This window comes from Apodemus sylvaticus, chromosome 16, assembly GCF_947179515.1.
Source record: "Apodemus sylvaticus chromosome 16, mApoSyl1.1, whole genome shotgun sequence".
In the NCBI taxonomy this organism is placed as follows: Eukaryota; Metazoa; Chordata; class Mammalia; order Rodentia; family Muridae; genus Apodemus; species Apodemus sylvaticus.
Window position 1 is genome coordinate 68554674 of NC_067487.1, and position 19881 is coordinate 68574554.

At 47.1% G+C, this 19881-nt stretch overlaps 1 protein-coding gene across 1 annotated transcript in view; it reads right to left on the reverse strand.

Annotated features, from left to right (window-relative positions):
• The window catches only part of Serinc5 (serine incorporator 5), a 101745-nt gene extending 83598 nt beyond the window's left edge, over window positions 1-18147 (reverse strand). The window contains exon 1 of the mRNA XM_052159353.1: window positions 17950-18147. Within this exon, the coding sequence (XP_052015313.1) occupies window positions 17950-17976 (27 nt within the window). The 5' untranslated portion in view covers window positions 17977-18147. The remainder of the gene's footprint in view (window positions 1-17949) is intronic.
• Window positions 18148-19881: the final 1734 nt, after the last annotated feature.

The window sequence follows — 19881 nt, forward strand, 5'->3', positions numbered from 1 at the left end:
CCTGCTGGAAGCCTTAGTCACTGGGGAAGGGTCCACATCTTTCTGGCTCCAGAACACCTTGTAGCCTCTCAGACTCTGTCTCCCATGAACAGTCAGAACTCAGCACCTGAGGCTCAGGCAGAACTCCCACCAGGACCCGGGCAGTAATGGATTTCTGAGAGCAGCCTCTCAGCCCAGAGCACAGTCTCCCTCTGGCGTGTCCCTACTTTGTCTGTGGATCAGGTGGACACTGAAACTGTTTATACAGCATGACTAACAGCCAAACGGGGAGTTGTTGTGACTTAAGAGTTGGAGACTATGAAGGAAAACTCATGGAAAGAAGCTGTGTTTACACAAACTGTTTACAACTGCAGTGATGTAGAGAGGCTGGAACTTCGCAGGTCAGAGGCCCAGTTACTTCATCTTGGGTAATTTTAGCTCCCAACAGTCAATGCTCACCCACCTCTGTGTCCGATATGAGCTAACATCTGGTGATTAACAGATAAATAACCTTTTAAACAAATTAATTTAGCAGAGCACCAATGTCCACAACCCAAAAGCTAAAACTGTCATTAGATAACATCTGAAGTCTAAAGAAAAGCGCCCTCCATCTTGCTGTAATCACCTTAATTTATGACTTTCTTCTGTAAAACTATGACACTGCTCCCGTGATGCAATAAGGAACTTGTAGAGTCTGCGTTACTCTTCTATTGCTGTGAGCAGATATTATGAGCAAGGGTCCTCCTAAAGAAGCTATCTAACTGGGGGCTTGCTTACACTTTCAGAGGGCAGTCATGGCAGGGAACCTGGTGGTGCGCAGACCAACTAGCATGGCACTGAAGCAGGATGCTCTCACGCTGCAGGCAGGGAGGGAAAGACTGCAGCGACATGGACATCTGAAATCTCAAAGCCCACCCCAGTGACACGCCTCTTCCAACAAAGCCACACCTCCTAATCCTTCCCAAACAGCTCCAAGCTGGCGCCCAAGCATTCAGACACCTGAATCTATGGCGCCCATTCCCATTCAAACCACCCCATGGGAAACCTACATCCCGCCGTCACTCAGAATGACTCCAACTCCAGAATAAACTCTCTCTTATTCTCTTTAAGATGAAAGCTGTATTTTCACACTGACAAGAGCACACCCACCTACCAGATGCCCTTTATGACTCTATTATATGGTAATGACTTTGTCCTTCTGCAGGACACAGCTAAGTTTTCCAGTCCTGGGCAGCTAGCAGGAAGAAGGACTGAGCCAGAGGTCACTGGCAATAAAGAAAAGCTGACTCCGGACTCGAGGATCCTCCTCTGGAGCTGTTTGCTTAGGACAGTGAAAGAAAGCAGCACAAAGTTGGGTCAGAGGGCCAGATCCTTCCAGCACCAACTTTCTGGGAGTAGCTCCAAAGGAGCCGGCTGGAGCAACCCCAGACCTCACAGCTGACAAGAAGTACGACTTGACGGCATCCCTAAGAAGTTTAATGTCCGGGGCTCCCTGCCTAGTGCAGACCTCACATCTCAGAAGAAGAGAGCCTGCAAGTCCAGAGCCTCGCGGCTTTTCACCCTGTACTTGCTTTGAAAGTTCACCAAGTTCCAACAGGGTTTGTGCACTAGGGATTACTAGAGCTCAACAGGAGGTGCAGCTTTCTCTGTGAGACGCCGGACACCAGCTCTACACTCATAGTCAAGATGCACACACTTCAAATCGTGTTGACTCACAGCATAGCAGACCTGGGCACCAGCCTCCATCCAGTGGCAGCTGCCCCTCCCACCTCCCATCCCCCACCCCTACTCCACAGCAACCCAAGGCTATAACTTCCAAAACCCACTTCTACAAGCATAAGTCTTTTTCAAAGTGAAGTGATGAATTTACCATAGTCTTAGGTATTCTTAGCACCCTTCAATTTGTACACCTGCAATCCCAGCACTCTGGGAGTCAGAGGCAGGTGGATTCCTGAGTTCGAGGTCAGTCTGGTCTACAGAGTGAGTTACAGGACAGCCAGGACTATACAGAGAAACCCTGTCTCGAAAAAACCAAATCCAAAAAAATTACAAAAAAAAAAGAAAGAAAACAGTGAAATAGATGTTTGTTTTATTAATACTACATCTATGCTATATGCTAAATATCTTGCTAAATATATGCTAAAGAGTGTGTGTGTGTGTGTGTGTGTGTGTGTGTGTATGTGTGTGTGGTGTGCATGGGTGATGGTATGCGTGAATGTGTGACTGTGTATATGTGTGTGACTCTGTGTGTGTGTGTGTGTGTGTGTGTATGTGTGGTGTGCATGGGTGATGGTATGCCTGCATGTGTGACTCTGTGTCTGTGTGTGTGGTGTGCATGGGTGATGGTATGCATGCATGTGTGACTGTGTGTATGTGTGTGTGTGACTCTGTGTGTGTGTGTGTGTGTGTGTGTGACTCTGTGTGTGTGTGTGGTGTGAGGGTTGAAGCTGGAAGCTGATGACAGGTATCCGCCATGGTCACTTTCACTTTATTCATTGAGGCGGGGTCTGCAATTGAACCCTAAGCCCCCGGCTATGGGAACTGAGCTTAGCGGCTGGCGGCACTCAGCTCATCAGTGCTGACCTCATAACCAGGACTACAATCTGCTTGAGCAAGAGGGCTTGGCTATGGGCTCCTCGGAGCTCTTCCGCCTCCTCCCCACAGGACCCTAGAGCTCTTCATTAGCTTCTCAAAGGCAGGAAGGCAGGGTACCGCAGCATCCTTCCCAGTCTACTGTGGCTCTCTCAGTAGATTGCTTTCCTCCTCCTGCATTAATTTCTTTCGCTGCTCTTGTGTCTGGGTGATTGGCTGAGCTTTGTCTACTGGTGACAGTGCTACAGCCAGCCAGATACAAGCACTGAAACAAGGATAAACTGCAGCAGCCCGGACTGGGAAAGTTTAGCACTCTAGCGGCCTGGCTCCTCCTAACCATCTCACTAAAGCTGCTTGCAGGAAGAAAACCAAAACCTACGGAAAGCAATTTTCAAATCCATACTTAGGACCAATTTAAGAAAGCAGGCTTCAATGAGCTAGACCCTGGCCCCTGACCAACAACCTGAACTCACTGTACCGATCACTTGCCTGTGCCATCTCTGTGTTCAATCCTGGGAATCCACACGTGGAAGAGGAGAAACAAAGCTAGCAGGTTGTTCTCCAAATCACACACACACACACACACACACACACATACACATACATACACACACACACATATACATATACACACACACACATACATAAAGAATTCATGCTCTAAGCTCCAAGAATACGAGTTTTTAGACTAAATGTTGCTGGCTTCCTTAGCTACAGGGACTCCATCTTGTATTTAGTCCATAGCTACACTGTAAGAAGCAGCTGAATTACCAGAAATGGCTTCTGGTCCCAGGTGTCTCAGATAAACCTAGACCACAAATATGCCACCCTAAGCTTCTTTGGTTAGTTTTCAGCCTGGAGCTCTTCCGAACACCCACATCCCTCAAGGAAATCACCCGAGATAAAGAAAGTCACATGAAATATCAGGTGTGAAGTATAGTGTATGCAGGAGCTAGACTAGAGAGCCCTCACCCTCCTAATGTGCATTTCTGTCTTAAAAGATTGTTCTGTCGATCCTATCCCCTACCCTTTTCCCCCACCCCCTACCCCCACCCCACTGACATGCTTTGGATCCCAAAACCAGTGGTCTCCCTAATATATATGCTTTTTGAATAAAGATTTTGCTGGCTCAAACTTGGTTTTTATAGTAGATTATTTCCAAATTCTCAAACCAATATAGTGTAAAGGCTCTACATATCACGCAGAGGCAGAGACTGACCGATTAGGTCAAAAGCAAACTCTGACTATGTCCTGTCAGTCAGAGGCGTACTTTTAATAAGGGCAGTGAGGAGCGTATCAAAGGAATGGTTCAGTCATAAATGCTAAAGGAAAGCTTCAAGACAGAGTATTGCCAGAGACAAAAGGACCAACTTAGCCAGGTGGTGGTGGCTCACACCTTTAATCTCAATACTTGAGGCAGAAGCAAGTGGATCCCTGTGACTTGAGGCCAGCCTGGGCTGCAGAGTGAGTTCCAGGACAGTCAGGGGTAGTCAAAGAAACCCTGTCTTAAGAAAACCAAAAAATACAAACAAAACAACAAAAAGGGTCAATTTATTAAAGGGTTATATTTCTGAATGTGGACACGCCTAATGAAGCTTCAAAATACAATAAGAAAAAAAGAAATGAATCATAGAGACAGACTCATATTTGGACATTTTAACACCGTTTTCCCAGTAATTAATAGAATTAGACAAAAAAAGGAAAAGGGCCAAGCAGTGGTGGCACACGCCTTTAATCCCAGCACTTGGGAGGCAGAGGCAAGGCAGATTTCTGAGTTCAAGTCCAGCCTGGTCTACAGAGTGAGTTCACACACATATAGAATATATTCTATAAGCATCATACGATTAAATTAAAAGTCAGTAGAAAAACGCCTCTGGAAAATTCCTAATAACCAGAAATTAAAAACACATTTTTGCCAGGCAGTGGTGGTGCACGCCTTTAATCCCAGCACTTGGAAGGTAGAGGCAGGTGGATTTCTGAGTTCAAGGCCAGTCTGGTCTACAGAGTGAGTTCCAGGACAGCCAGGGCTACACAGAGAAACCCTGTCTCAAAAAAACAAAAAACAAAAAAATAAACAACAACAACAACAACAACAAAAAACCACCACATTCTCTACATAACCAGGAGTCCAAAGAAGAAATAAGAAAGAATTCAGAAAAATACTTTGAGCTGAATGATGCCGTATTATCAAATGGAGTACACTGATACAGTTTTAAATGCTTATTTGAGAAAACAACAGTCTAGCCTTACAAAATTTGTCAAGAGGCAAATTAAACTGAAGGCGAGAAAAAGAAATAAGAAAGCAGAAGTTAGTAAACAGAGGTGAATGGCTTCAGCGGACCTGGTGACTTGTGCACCTGAGATCCTGGCTCTTGGTAGGCTAACAAGAAAGGCCCTGAGTGTCAGGCCAGTCTGGGTTACACAGCACAGTCTTATCTCAAAATTGAAAGAAAAAAAGGGAAATGAAAGCTGATGACAAAAAGCAAAAAAAAGTCTTATCTTTCACAAGAGTAATAAACCCAGAGGCGGGCAGATGACCCAGAGGCGGGAACACTGGGAGAGTAGCAGGATTCCTCACGGAAACTCTCAGGCCAGCTCACCAAGTGAGGGCCAGCCCCACAGGGGCACCGCAGCTTTGCAAGGAGAGAACCGATTCCTACAACTGCTTTCTGACCCCACACATGCTCCTTGATACAGGCGCCCAACCACACATGAATAAATAACTGTTAAAAAGAATTAAACTCCTTAATTATGAAGGCTTTGATGAGTTTGCATTATTGTATCTATAAATCTATTAGTTTTGTTTCTAGGCCAGCCTGACCAAAACAAGAGCCTGTCTCAAATAAACAAGGACAGGGGATATAATGGTAGAAGATTTGTCTCGCTTATGCAGGGCCCTGGGTTTCCATCTCCAGCACCACAATGGTGATAGTGATGGTGATGATAAACATAATCAATAAATACCCTAGCTAGATTAATCAAGCTGAGAAGGGACATAAATGACCAGTATCAAGAATGATAAGGGAGCCGGGCGGTGGTGGCGCTCGCCTGTAATCCCAGCACTCTGGGAGGCAGAGGGCAGGCGGATTTCTGAGTTCGAGGCCAGCCTGGTCTACAGAGTGAGTTCCAGGACAGCCAGGGCTACACAGAGAAACCCTGTCTGGGGAGGTGGGGGGGGGGGGGGAAGAATGATAAGGGAAACATCACTACACATATGCCATCAAGCAACCTAACATTTAGAACCATAAGCTGATAGAAGAGAGTCTTTCCTTTAATGAAAAGGAGACGGGTGTGGCACTGGTCTTTGTGTGCAGGCACAGGAGGCCATCAGACCTCCCAGAGCTGGAGTTACAGGCAGCCAAGAGGCAGCTGACACAGTGCTGGGAGCCAGGCTCAGGACCTCTGGAAGAGCAAGTGTTCTTTACTACAGATCCATCTCCTCAGACCCTCTAGAGGAGGGCAAACATTCAGAAAGAAGACAAGAGAAAAACCAGCAGTCTGTTTTCAGGCAGGGTTATGCTCCGCCCTTCCCACCTCCCTATCTTCACCCCTCAGTCCTGCCTCCTGCAGTGCCTCTTCCCGCCCCCCCCCCCCAAACCACTGTGCGCTAGCCTCCTCTACATTCCAGCCCCAACTTGTGTCTCCATGGCCAATTCTGTTTCCCAGTGTTGAAGAATCTATCAAATTCTGCATTTCCCAGACTCCGTATTAGAACCTTGAGAACGAATATGTGGATGGTGACAAATACCCACTTCCTGTTGTAGCCTCTGCTGTAGGGAGATCCTGGGGCGGGCAGGCCCAGTGGTCTAAACAGGACTACTCCATAAACTGCAGCCAAAGAATCTCACATACTATGTACATTTATTGTTAATGAATTCCATTACCAGGGTAAAAAGACACCATGTATCTGTTTCTGGCATAGTGGCCTCTTAACACTCAGGCAACAGGGTGGCAAATCTGAGGCCAACAGATTGAGTTCAGATTGGCTACAGAGTGAGTTCCAAGACAGCCTGGACTATTTTGCTAGTTTGGGGGTTTGGTAGTAGATAAGTACATACAAATAAATTTGAGATTGAAAAGTGTAAAATCCAACATGATGCTCCGCAGCTCACAGCTCACAACTCACAACGGCTGAGTACCTGAGCTCAGTGAGTGTGGGCTTGCACGCGTGTGGGAGCAGGCAAGCAGTATGCTTGTGGAAGTTCCGGACAACTGGCAGGAGTCAGTTCTTTCCTCCAACCAGAAAGGTCCAGGAAATGAACTCAGGTCACCTGGCATGGCTGCCAGCACTTTACCAGGTGAGCCATCCCATGAGCCCTCACTCTTCTATCTGTCTGTCTGTCTGTCTTCCTTTCTTTAATTTTTTGGATAAAATATTCCTGGGCAAGGCTAAGACAAAGCAAAAAGTATGGACTTTCTCATGGGAACCATGTTCAGAGTACATAGACACAGCTGTGCATACAACTTTGGGGCCACATGGAATCCCTCCAGTCTGCTCATGTAGACCGATTTACTCTGCAAGATCCTATCAGATCCCTGTGAAATGAAGACATTTCACAGCCCCTTCTTCTCCTTCTCCAGAGAGCAAAGCTCCAAAGCTGAAGTGCATAACCCCCCAGGAACTGTAAAGAAAGCTACCTTAGGAGGAATGTTACCCTAAGAGGCTGAGCACTGATTCACAAGTTGCGGTTAAGTGGATAAAGGGATAAGCCTTTCGTGTGTATTATCCTGGACAGCCAGTGAAGACACACCAGGAAAGTGCTTTGCGGATTCTGTCAGCTCTAAAACAAAACCAGCACGCCAACAAGAGTATGACAAGTGCTCCAGGGTCCTTACAGAACACTAGCTAAGCCATGGATACAGAACCCCCGGTCAGACAAGTTTCATCGCTATGGTTACAAAGCACTGCCGTTGTTTCTGAGCACACCACTGCAGATCAGAGCATGAAGTTAGAAACAAAAGACCAAATTCCTCCTTGGTTCCTGTGGACCAAGATCAGAGCCAACTGGGAGAGGCAGCCCTCCACTTAAGTACTGACAGAGTCCAAGGACAGAAAGCTGGGGGAGGGGGGGCTCCACCAAGACTCTACAAGCTTTGTTTCAAAATGCAATTAGTCAGTCTATAAAAATGTTGTGTAAACAGAAGTCCAGTTTTCCTTCCACTCCTCATCTTCTTATAAACATGGCTGGAGGTTGTGTATGAGCTTGTCCTACTTTTTTCTTGACTAGACATGGTTTCGTGAGGAGCAAAGAATGCTATCTAATCACTTCTTCTGACTGGAACGCGACTTCAAACCCACACCGCTTCAAAACTTACTCTGTGATACAAGCCCCGATCCAACTAAGTTTTTCCACAGCAGCTGCTTTCCAAATACTTCAGCAACTTTAATCTCAAGGCAAACTACAGAAGAAAGGCCAAGAGCAAAAGCCTCCCTCCCTTAAAATGCAGACAGATGGTTTATATAAGCAGACTAAATCACTGGCTGAATTTCCTGCACATACACTGACTACTACACTGACTTTGTAGGTTACACGGCAAAAATCTTTTAAGACTATCATTCATAAGAAAATAAAATAATCATTAATATATAAACTAGACACTGTAGGTAAGGTTTTACAATACTCTTTTACTAGGGTTGCAGAGGGTCCCTTTAGACCACTTAGAAAGCCTAGTATTTGAGAACAATCACAGTGGCCTAGTTTGGTAATTTGACCAATAATACCACTCTCAACATTCGATCATAACACTGAACTCCACTGACAAACAGTGATATGGAATGAAAACTCACCAGCACAGCTGCCTGTCCTGGGGTGATACAAGGAGACAAGAGTTTCGGTCATTAGGTGAGCAGGACATCACTGCTTAGCTCTAGTAAGATCAAGGGAACTAGGCAAGTGCATTCATTGCACAGGTTTTAACAACTTTTCAATACCAGAAACGGCTTGATCTGGGAAGGAAAGGCAAGTGCCTATAACGACTATTTTTACAAGCCTAGCAGCTTGTGTAAGCACCCTTCTTAGCACAGGGTGAACACCTCTAATTCCAGGACTTGAGAAGCTGAAGCAGGAAGACTACAGTGAGTTCAAGGCCAGCTAGGCTACAAATACACAGTTCCAGGCCAGCCTCAGCTACAGTTAAGATCCTGTCCAGGAGGGAAAAGAATTTCTGTCATCCCAACCAAAAAGCAGAGCCAGGAGCAGGTTAGCCAGGAGCTACAGGTTCATAGCCAGTCTGAGCTAACAGCAAGGAACAGGCTATCTTAGCCACTGTTCTACTGCTGTGAAGACGCATCACGGCCAAGGCAACTCTCGTGAAAGAAAGCATTCAACCGGCGGCTTGCTTACAGTTTCAGGGGCTCGGTCCACTGTCATGGCTAAGAGCACGGTGGCATGCATGGCACTGAAGCAACAGCTGAGAGCTGCTACATCCTGGTCCATAGGCTAAGATGACACTGGGCTGCCCCCGGTGGCACACTTCCTCCAACAAAGCCACATCTACTCCAACAGGGCCACACATCCTAATCCTTCTAATCCTTCCAAATACTGCCACTTTCCTGGTGACTAAGCACTCAGATACATAGGCCTATAGGAACCATTCTTATTCAAACTAACAATATGGGCCAACAAGGGCTACACAGCGAGAGTGAGAGTGAGTGAGAGAGAGAGAGAGAGAGAGAGAGAGAGAGAATCAAAATATATCAAAAGATTCCAGACAACTAGACTTCCGCAGCTCAGACTGCAAGTAGCCACACCACACCTAGGCAAGTACTAAGTGGAGCTGAAGAGACTCACTGCCTGATCCTCTGTGGGAAATCTACTGGCAATATTTACACGGAAAACACCAGTCAGGGGGCAAGCCCTGGGGTAGGGGTGTGACTTTATCTCTTTAGCTCAGAGATTAGTCAGAACCTGTTTTCCATTTCCTCTCTGCTAGAGCCTCCCCAGCCTCCCGAGCACTCTGCACTCTGCTCTGCCAACAAAGACCAAGCCTACAGCCATTTGTCAGCTAGGCCAGGACAGCTATCATGAAACTCAAGGGAAAAAATGTGAGGGAGCCACCTTCATGCCAAGTATGCACCTCACCCAGCAACTGTCTTCACTCCTTACTGTGCAAGGGAGGAAAGGGGCAGAGACTGATCTCTTCAATACTGGAATGTGGCTAAACCCTGCTAAGGAACTGCCTGGCCATCACTCCAGCATCTGCTCACTGGGAGCTGTACTAGCCCACAGCTCCATCAATAGGACGCGACTGACAGCAGGGTTGAGACCGCACACAAGCATCCACTGGATTCTGCCTGCGTTTTATATGCTAAAAAATGTAAATGACTAGAAAACTAAAAGCGCCCCCATGCTAGTGATAATGACAGGACTCAAACTTAATGTAGCCGAAACAACACTAGGCACCGGAAAACAGGAAAAATGTCAGAACAATGAGTTGGCTCATTGGGACACTGTGTGTGTGTGTGTGTGTGTGTGTGTGTTTCCAGTTTCTGCATCTGTACGTTCAATCAACCAATTTCCAAAACCATCTGGAGCCAGGTACGGGGCACATGTCCACGCCCCAAGCACTGGGGAGGCTGAGGCAAGAAGCTGGTGAGGTAAGGCCAGCTTGGTCTACAGTGAGAACCTGTCTCAAAAACCTTAACAGTGAGGGAGACAGAGAGCACAGCGGTTAAGTACTTGCCTCACATGTGCAAAGCCCTGGTTCAGTTTTTAAAATCTCAACAACTGCCAGGCAGTCGCACACTTTTAATCCTGGCAGTCAGGAGGCAGAGGCAGGAGGATTTCTTCAAGTTCGAGACTAGCCTGGTCTAAGGAGAGTTCCAGGACAGCCAGGGCCACACAAAGAAACCCTAGCTCCAAAACCAAACAAAGCAAAATAAAGTTCTCTCTCTACTCAACATGTATTTGCTATTTTCTTTTCTCTTTTTAATAATTTAATTTTATTTTTTCTGCATACATGTTTCGCCTGCATTTATGTCTGTGTGATGCTGTCAAATTCCCTGGAAGTGGAGTTATAAATGTTTGTGGGCTGCCAAGTAGGTGCTGGAAACTGAACCTGAGTCCTCTGGAGGAGCTGTGCTCCTACCTGTTGAGCCATCTCTCTCCCCAAAAACCATACAATGCAACAATATAACAATATCAACATAGTCTCAAGTTTGAGTAAACCAAAGACAGTTAAATGTACTGGAAGGACATGCAAGATCACATACAAGTAAAATCTGCTGTGCCATGGATGGCAGTGATGAACTGAAGACATGGAGTTAACAGACAATTTATCAGAGCTGGCATGGTGGTGGACATCTTTAATCCCAGCATTCAGAAGACAGAGGCAGATGGATCTCTGAGTTCAAGGCCAACATGGTCTACATAATGAGTCCCAGGACAGCCAGGGTTACACAGAGAAATCCTGTCTCCAAAAAATTCTTTAAAAAGGGGGGAAAATCATCAGAGAAAACAAACTAACACTAACACTCAAGCACATGCATGTGTACACACATGCAATAGTCAATCAATTAATACTTAAAAATATGGCCAGAGGGGGCTGGAGAGATGGCTCAGTCGTTAAGAGCACTGACTGTTCTGAAGGTTCTGAGTGCAAATCCCAGCAACCACATAGTGGCTCTCAACCATCTGTAATGGGATCTGATGCCCTCTTCGAGTGTGTCTGAAGACAGCTACAGTGTACTCACATAAGTAAAATAAATAAATCTTTTTTTTAAAAAATGTAGCCAGAGGATGATGTCTCAGTGGGGGACTGCTTGTCACACAAGCCCGGCAGTGTGACTTCAATACCCCCTGTACCACAGAGGTGAAAATAGAAAGCCACTTTCCACCTGCATCGCTGTGGCCGGCACGCCCCCCACATACACACACCATACATATATAATAATTAAAAATATATGTTAAAATGTCTTTCAAGGAGAGACCCATGCCCTGAGAATCTCATGCTCTGTTCCTGTGGGGACTTAGCTGGGCATTTCACCATCTCGTTAGATAATAAATGCTGGAGCGCCGTCTGTGTTGCTTGAGACTGGTCACCCAGGTTAAGCTCTAAATATCTGTATCAGACATCACAAGTCACTAGGATCAGAGGAGTCAGTCTAAGTGTTGCCTCGAGAGGGTTTCTGCTTCTTATTCTACAAATAGAACATTTTTATGAGGGACTTGAGCATCTGCTGCAAATTTTAGCCGTCTCTAGAGAAGCAATCCTCTGTGGACAGGACAAGGCTGGGACAATGGTGCAGAAGCCGCTTTCTCACAGATCTAAAGCCCAGTCGTTTATAATACCATCAACAGAACTAGGACTCCAGCTCTGCGGGAGGACAGCCGCTGACCAGAGCCAGCTAGCAGGCAGAGCTGACTCGGACACATCACAACCTTTTCCAACTCTTTCCTCCCTAAACTGGACTTGGACCACACTACTCACCCCACCCCTCTGTAAAAGGCTGACTGGAAGGTGGCCACACCTGTGGTTCCAGCACTTGGGAGGCTGAGGCAGGAGTCCAACCTGGGCTGGCCAGAGCTACATAGCAAGGTGCCATAAAAACAAGGGGACAGCTCACTCCGCACAAAACAGAAGACGTTCTTTACGCAGTACTTGGCAAACAGAGTATTACGCTTTAACAAATGCGCCATTTTTTTGTTTTCACAATGGATGATAATCCCTGGTAGCATTAAAGACTTTGTTAATTTACATAAGAGACATTAGAAGTGGGCTTCTGTTAAGGGAAACTTCAATGATCAAGAAATATGATCTTGCCAGGCAATGGTGACACATACCTTTAATCCCAGTACTCAGGTAACAAAGCCAGACTCTGAGTTTGAGGCTCAGTCAGAATTACATGATGAGATGTGTCTCTAAACAAACAAACAAACCCATAAACTAGGTGCTGTGCCACACCCCTGCCGCCCATCACAGGAGAGATAGAGGCAGAAAATCTACGAGTTCAGGGCAACCCTCAGGTTGAAAGCCAGTGTGCGATATATTAGATCTAGTCTCAAGAAAAAGGGAGGAAAAACGGGAGGACTGGGGAAGAGATGGATGGGAGATGTGTAGACCTGACTGTAAACATCTGGGCCTTCCGCCTTGTGAGACACAGCAGCAGAGATGGGCTGAGCCTTTGTCAATGGCAGTCAAGGACTGGACCTGTCCACGCAGCCCTGCTCGTGTGGCTACCTCCGCCCATCCAGAAAGTTCCTGAAGTTCTCCCTGCTAGAAGGTGCTCACATCTGCCCCGGGCGAATGAACGGTTCCAGCAGCATGCGTGCCACAGCATCAAAAAGGCAGAGAGCTGAGCCTCCCAGGGCTTCAGGAAAACTGCAAAACCAGCAAATGTCTGTGTGTTGGCAGAACTTAAGTCAAGAATTTAAGTTTGTAAATTGGACCAGATAAGGAAGAAACCAAACATCATTTCCCATTCCCTGCTGGCAGCCAATAGTATCCACCTGAACAGCCCAATCACTGAAAACTCAGAACTGCCCATGTCCAATCAGAGCAGTCACATATCTGTGCTGGGTGCTAAAGCAAGGAACAGCTAGCTGTCAAGCAGAGAAGTCGGCCCACTGACGCCTAGAGGACCAGTTTCGAAGGTCTGGATACATCAGTCTATTGGTCCATTTATTTGCACTTCAGTTACCTCACCTGTGGTAAACAGGGATGTTGTCCAGAATGATGATATATTTCTAAAACAAGACAACATACTGAGTACTGAAATAAATTTCCATCACCACCACCATCACCACCGCGATTATCACAAATGCTTCTTCTTGCCTAGAGGAAACCCTGACAACTGTTACTCTCAAATTGTCTTGGAAGGGAAATATATAGAGATATATATTTTGCACACAGCTCTCTGACACCCTCATTCCCAACCAGCCCCTAAATCTCTGCTTACCCTCTGACCCAGGAAGGGCTGCATAGCCTCCCCCCTGCCACCCTCCTCTATTAGCCAGCAGTCAAGCAAATCTGCGTATCAAGAATTGACAGGGCAACCATAAGAGATGACTGGCAGATTAATGCCACATGTAATCCTCATAAAAATCTAAGCATCACCACACCCATTCTACAGATAAGGAAAACTGAAGACAGAGGAGTGCCGATTTCGGAGGAAATACCTGCTTACCCACATACAAAATGTTTACCTTCAATCTTAAATTTCTTTTGACTTAAATAGCAATTCAAATCCCAGCACTCTGCAATCTCATTGAATCTAAAAACAGGCATTTCAAGGGTCACAAAGCCACAAGAAAACTATGGGTTTCTTTGTCAAATGTCAACCTCCCATTTCACCTCATTACTTAGCACTACCCACCTATGCACACAAACACCAAACCCAAAGCTGGGCGTGGTGGGAGACAGCTTTTTTTTATTTTTTTATTAATTTCTTTTTTGAGACAGGGTTTCTCTGTGTAGCCCTGGCTGTCCTGGAACTCATTCTGTAGACCAGGCTGGCCTCGAACTCAAAAATCCACCTGCCTCTGCCTCCCAGAGTGCTGGGATTACAGGCATGTGTCACCAATTTCAGCACTCAGAAGGCAGAGGCAAGCAGATCTCTATGCGTCCAAGGCCACCCTGTTCTACAGAGAAACCTGGAAAACAAAACAAACCCAAGTCTCTTCTCCGGTTCTCTTCTCCACACCCATTTCTAATCCATCTCCACCTCTACAAAGAAAGCCCTTAACACCCCACTGCGCCCCCTCCTGCAGCTAAAGCCTCACTGAAGCTAGCACGCGCTCTCTTCCCTGGACCACCAGGACAGGCTGCCAGAATGCAGGCTCCATCAGGAAGGGATATGTTCACAGCAGAGCCTCAGACACAGCACAGAGAAGCACGACTCACAAAGAAGCAAGACTCACCGCTGGGGCCAGAGAAAAGGCCCTCTCTTGACAGCACTGCCCGTTCCTGCAGAGGACCCAGGTTCGATTCCTAGTACACACACACATGGCAGTTCACAACCCTCTGTAAACACCACCTCCCTAGGGGTTTGAGACCCACACAGGAACAGGATCCAGAATATATTTTATTATATGCTGGATAAGGAAGTGGGGACAGCAGAGGGTTACCCTGGAGCCAGCCCCAAGAGAACCAACACCCTCTACTGGCTTCTGAGGGCACCAGACAGGCACATAGTACAGAGACATACATACATATAAAAACAAAATTAAATGTGTGTGTGTGTATACATAAACACACACATATATTTGTATCGATAGACAGATACTAACTGTAGCCAGGCATGAAAGCACACAGATGTAGAGGGAAAAGAAGAATCAATCAGGTGTATAAGGCTAGTTATTCTCTGCTTCACAGAGTTTGATGCCAGCCAAGTTAAATGAGGAAAAGAAAACATTCCCCATAACCAGGTGTATCAGGCAGTACAGACCTTTTATCTTTGCACTTGGGAGGATGAAGGAGGAGAATTACAAGTTTTGGGCCAGCCTTGCGTACATAGCAAGACCTGGTTTTTAAGAAACAAACAAAAAGATGTATTTACTAACTGAACAACTTCTGAACACTTGGACTGTTTCCCTAGGTCGCCTCCCTCCTGCCTGCCAGGCAGCCTACACAGTTCCCAAAGCAATCTTCTGAATCCAAGACAGCCACAGCTCACCCTTGCTCACTGTTTCTCTCCTGCTACCAGACTGAAAACCAAACACCAGGGAGGAGCTGTCAGATCAGCACTGGGACCCTATATACGGTTCCTCACGCTGTGGTGACCTCCAACCATGAAATTATTTTCGTTGCTACTTCAGAACTGTACTTGCTACTGTTATGAATTGTAAGGTAAACATCTGTTTCCAGGTGGTCCTAGGCAACCTCTGTGAAAGGATTGTTCAACCCATCCCTACCGGTCACCCGGTCCTGACCCACAGGACCACAACCACTGTTAGATACATGGCAGGAACAGGGCCTGGCACCTGTGCTTGTAAGACTGCAGAATTGCTAACATTTCTTCAAGTTACCTTTTTGATTGTTTTGGTCAAGGCCATCCACAAAACCATAATTCCAAAATTCATAAGTAACCATATGAAATTGCAAAAATCTAGATATTATATAGGTGATCTATTTGCTCACTGTAATCTCCTCTCCAATCTGGAGACCTTCTCCTTGGCCATCCGGGAACCTGTGATATATAAGAAGCTATCTCAAACTGAACTCACTCAGGAACACATCCATCCACACAAGTGATGACAAGTCTTTCCAAAGTGACCTGCGTAAAACTCCTGAATAAAATGCCCTGGCCCCCAGTGGGGGCACAGGAGCTATGCCCAGTGCTCCCCTTGCTTGCTGCAAGTACCACACTCTGGCTCCTGTCGTGCCCAATGACTCTTGCACTCACCGAGGGTGTGACTCATTGTGTGGGAGTACAGACAATCTCCAGTCAGATCTGGCCCAGCGAGTTCTCTCACCTACTCTGGGTCCAGCCTCTGTACTCTCCCCATTCTCTCTCCACTCTAGAGGCATTTTCTCAGACAAACTTCTCACCCAACACTCCCAAGGCTGTTCTACCAGCCTTGTTACAGGACGACTGGATTTATTGTTGTTGTTTACATGCTTATGGGATGTCTTTACACTTATGCACACACAGGTCATTGCCAGCAGAGACTCTTGGCTTCTTCCTACAATACATCCTCCTCCTAGCATTTACCAGGTGCTTGTAAGACAATATGGATACAACTGACAGACTTAGCTTCTGGTGACAGTGTGAAGTTTAAGGGGTTGGTTCATTTTGTACTAGGGGCTGAACCCAGCCAAATGCATGCTGGGTAAGCATGCTAACATTTAGCTAAATCTCACACCCTCACATAAACTCCTGCCAACTGTGTAAAATCACTGGGTGAGTGGCCGTTCACTGCACTGAAACCTACAGAGAGTTCTTCAGCAGCAGAGAAGCAGAAGTTACTATCCTGTGGGGAATGGACAGGACTTGGTTCTTTCCAAAGTCCTAAGAGGGGGATTTTAGAAACAAGTCATAAATCCTAGCAAAATATCACTCTCGTACCAACATTTTTTAAAAAACTCAAGCACTAACAATAATTCTCAGAACTGGAAACCAAGCACCTGTCAGGAAAGAGCTTCAAGGGGCTTCCAAGAGGGAAGGGCAGACAACCCCAAATAGATGCAATTACTATACAATGAAAGGTGTTGCATTCAATTGTTTACTTTGTTATCACAAAACAACAAGAAAAAAATGGATTTGCAGGTGCTTGCCTAGAACTTACAGGAACCAGACCTTACGTTCCATTCCAGCACCACATGGGGGAGGGGGGGCAGAGAATTTGCAATTTTCTTAAGACAATCTTTTCTGGCCTTTCTTGGTCTAAAAGGCCTGGATGGGGCACATTCCTTCGTTCCTTCCTTTCCCTGACTTTGAGGGGAGGGGCATCATTTTGCCTCAAATCAAGAGCCTCAATTTACTCGTCTCTGAAAATGCCAGTTTGACATGCTAAGAAACTAAGAGGACTCCACAGGGCCACCTCAAAGAGGACAGACCCAGAGACACAGCTTAACCCCCCAAAGCACGCACAGCTGGCCCCCATTGTCCTAACGTTCAAAAGTAAACAAGACCAGTCCTGCACCTGAACGCCCACCCACCGCGATCAGATTTGAGGTTTGTTTTTGTTTTTTATAAACCCTTAAAACCTAACAAAAAGACAACAGGGGTTAAAAACGTCCAGATGGCTTTACCTAGTTCGCTGTTGTTTTTCTAACCCTGCAGAAAGAAGGGAAATTAGCATTAAAGGGCTAAAACCTAATAATTCTCTCCAGTTAGGAGACGACTACGGCTTGGATATCGTGAATTTAACTGGCAAGATTACAAAACAGGTTCCACCAGGATGAGTTGCAAAGACGGGAGCGAAGGCTCGTGTCCAGTCAGGTTTGGGTAGAGTCCGGTCGGTAAACCCATGAAGCAGGACTGAGCCTTCCCTGCTCCGAGGCTTGTGTCCGAGAGTTTGCAAATCGGATATCTAGACGTTCTCCTGAATACAGAGCCCCAGGTTCTAGACTTGGAGATGCCAAACGCGGCAGCCCTGCCCGGACTGACGAGTTGTGCTCGGAGTACACAAACAGATCTTGTCCAACCCCACGTTTTTCCTGGATTTATCCCAGGCAGTGCAGTGGCAGGAGAGCTGCGGAGCTCAGAGCCACGACTCGAGGCTTCGACCGGAGGTGACACGTCCTGGGAACCGATGGAATCCTCAGCTCCAGACCCGCTCGCCCCGCCACCCCGGAATCCCGGAGGCTGGACGCCGAGGTCACCGGGGTTGCCTCTCGGGCTTCCCCGCGTCCCTTCCCGCCCACAGGGTTTCCTGAACCGGAGCCCTGCTCGCGTCCGCGGTTCTGATAACCCGCGCGGCAGCCCGCCTCGCTCACCTGGCCAGCACAGCACCGGGCAGACATCGCCGCGGCCGACGACCTCGGGGACGCTGCCCGCTGGGCCCCGTCAATCAGGCCCTCTCGGCTTGGTCCGCGGGCGCGCGTCGGAAGAAGCAGATCTAGCTTCCCAGCCCCGAGCCCAGCAGCCCAGCTGAGAGCCGCGTACCGTGGCTTGAAAACAACCGCCGCCAAGCCCCGCCCCACACCACAGGCCCCTCCCCGAGACCGCCCGGACTATAGAGTCCGCCCATCTCTTAGGCTCCGCCCCGGTCTGTAGTCCCGCCCCTTTCCGGGCAGCGCTGTGGGCTGCTTCCTCTCTGGCACTTCCGCCAGACCAAGGGAATTCCATTTTTACAAGTCCTCGGGTTCTACCGACCCGAGCGCTCCTCCGCCCGGCTCCGGTAAATTAGATCCATTTGTCTTCGATAGTAAAAACTGGAGCCCTAGAGAAAAACTCCCTGCCGACTGTCCTGCGCTGGTCCCTCCACGAGGGCACCACTGGTACCGAACTGCGATCGCCTATGCACCTCTGAAGCATCTACCAGATCAGCGTTCGGGAAACCCCTCTTTCCTCCGACGCCCTCACATGCCAGGTCTCCCCAGGCGCCTGGCTGTTCCACCTGCTGTTCTCGCGGAGCTCTCGAGGCTCTGATCTAATCAGAGACCGAGAGTCGATCTCGGAACCAGGGACTAGGTTGGGGTCCTTGCTTCCTCTCAACTGACCCACGTTGAAAGGAGGATTCCAACAGTTGCTTGTTGGATACCAAGGGCGCGCCAAATTTTATTCTAGATCTAGATTTAGTCTAGATCTTTTATTCAAGATCCCTTCTCACGCTTACTGCAAAAGTAAAACCATTTTGTTAGTATGAATTTTACACCAATCCCTTTTTTGCTGAAAGAGTATTTCAGATAAGCATTACTGTACCCCTGTAATGTAATGAGGAAAGTGACAGCGGAAGTCTAAGCAGCTTAAATAGTTTGCCCTAAAGCCTCAGGAAGTGAAAAAGCCAAGCTGACAATCCTAGTGTCTGATCCTCAGGCACACAACCCAGGGCTTGACCTTTCCTGGACAGAGCCTTTGCCTACAGTGTCTTGGGAACTTTAGGAGGTAAAAACAAAGGATAATGTCTTTTGATAATTCGTGCTTTAGTTATTCCCAGCGCTGAATCTTCCAGAGTCAGCGTCGTCGATCCAGGAGTTTGGAGTAGCACACAAAATGGAGCAGTCCCCTACTTGGGGGTTAAGGAAAGTTGTAAAGACAGTGGCTGTAACTAAAAATAAAAGGGTGTGGGAGGAGGAACTTGCTGGGTGGCAGCCTGTAACTCTGAGCCAGGACCTCGGTGAGACTTCACAGTGAGCTTTATTGTTTGCTGCAGGGCGGTCACTAGACTTAGAACTTCAGACCCTGGGGAAACCGGTCTGACACCACCGGAGTTTCTGTCCTTGTGGAAACCGCCCAAGAGGTGGGGGAGGGGTGCAAATTGTACAAACCTTTGAGCTGGAATTTACCTTTCTTTAGTCACCCAGTGTCACCGGGTTAGGATCAAAGACCTCCTGGTGGATCCCTGTTTTGGTTTTGTTTGTTTGGCGAGCCTTTGCTAGTGCTTGAGGATTCTGAGTATGGATGTCAAGTATGGATGTCAGTATCAGAGAGAGAGAGAGAGAGAGAGAGAGAGAGAGAATGACTCTTTTTTTTTTAGATTTTATTATATATATATATATATATATATATATATATATATATATGTACACTGTCGCTCTCTTCAGACACTCCTCCATTACAGATGGTTGTGAGCCACCAGGTGGTTGCTGGGAATTGAACTCAGGACCTCTGGAAGAGCAGTCAGTGCTCTTAACCTCTGAGCCATCTCTCCAGCCCGAGAGAATGCCTCTTAATGAGCTGGAGATAGGGCTTGGAACTCCTGGGTA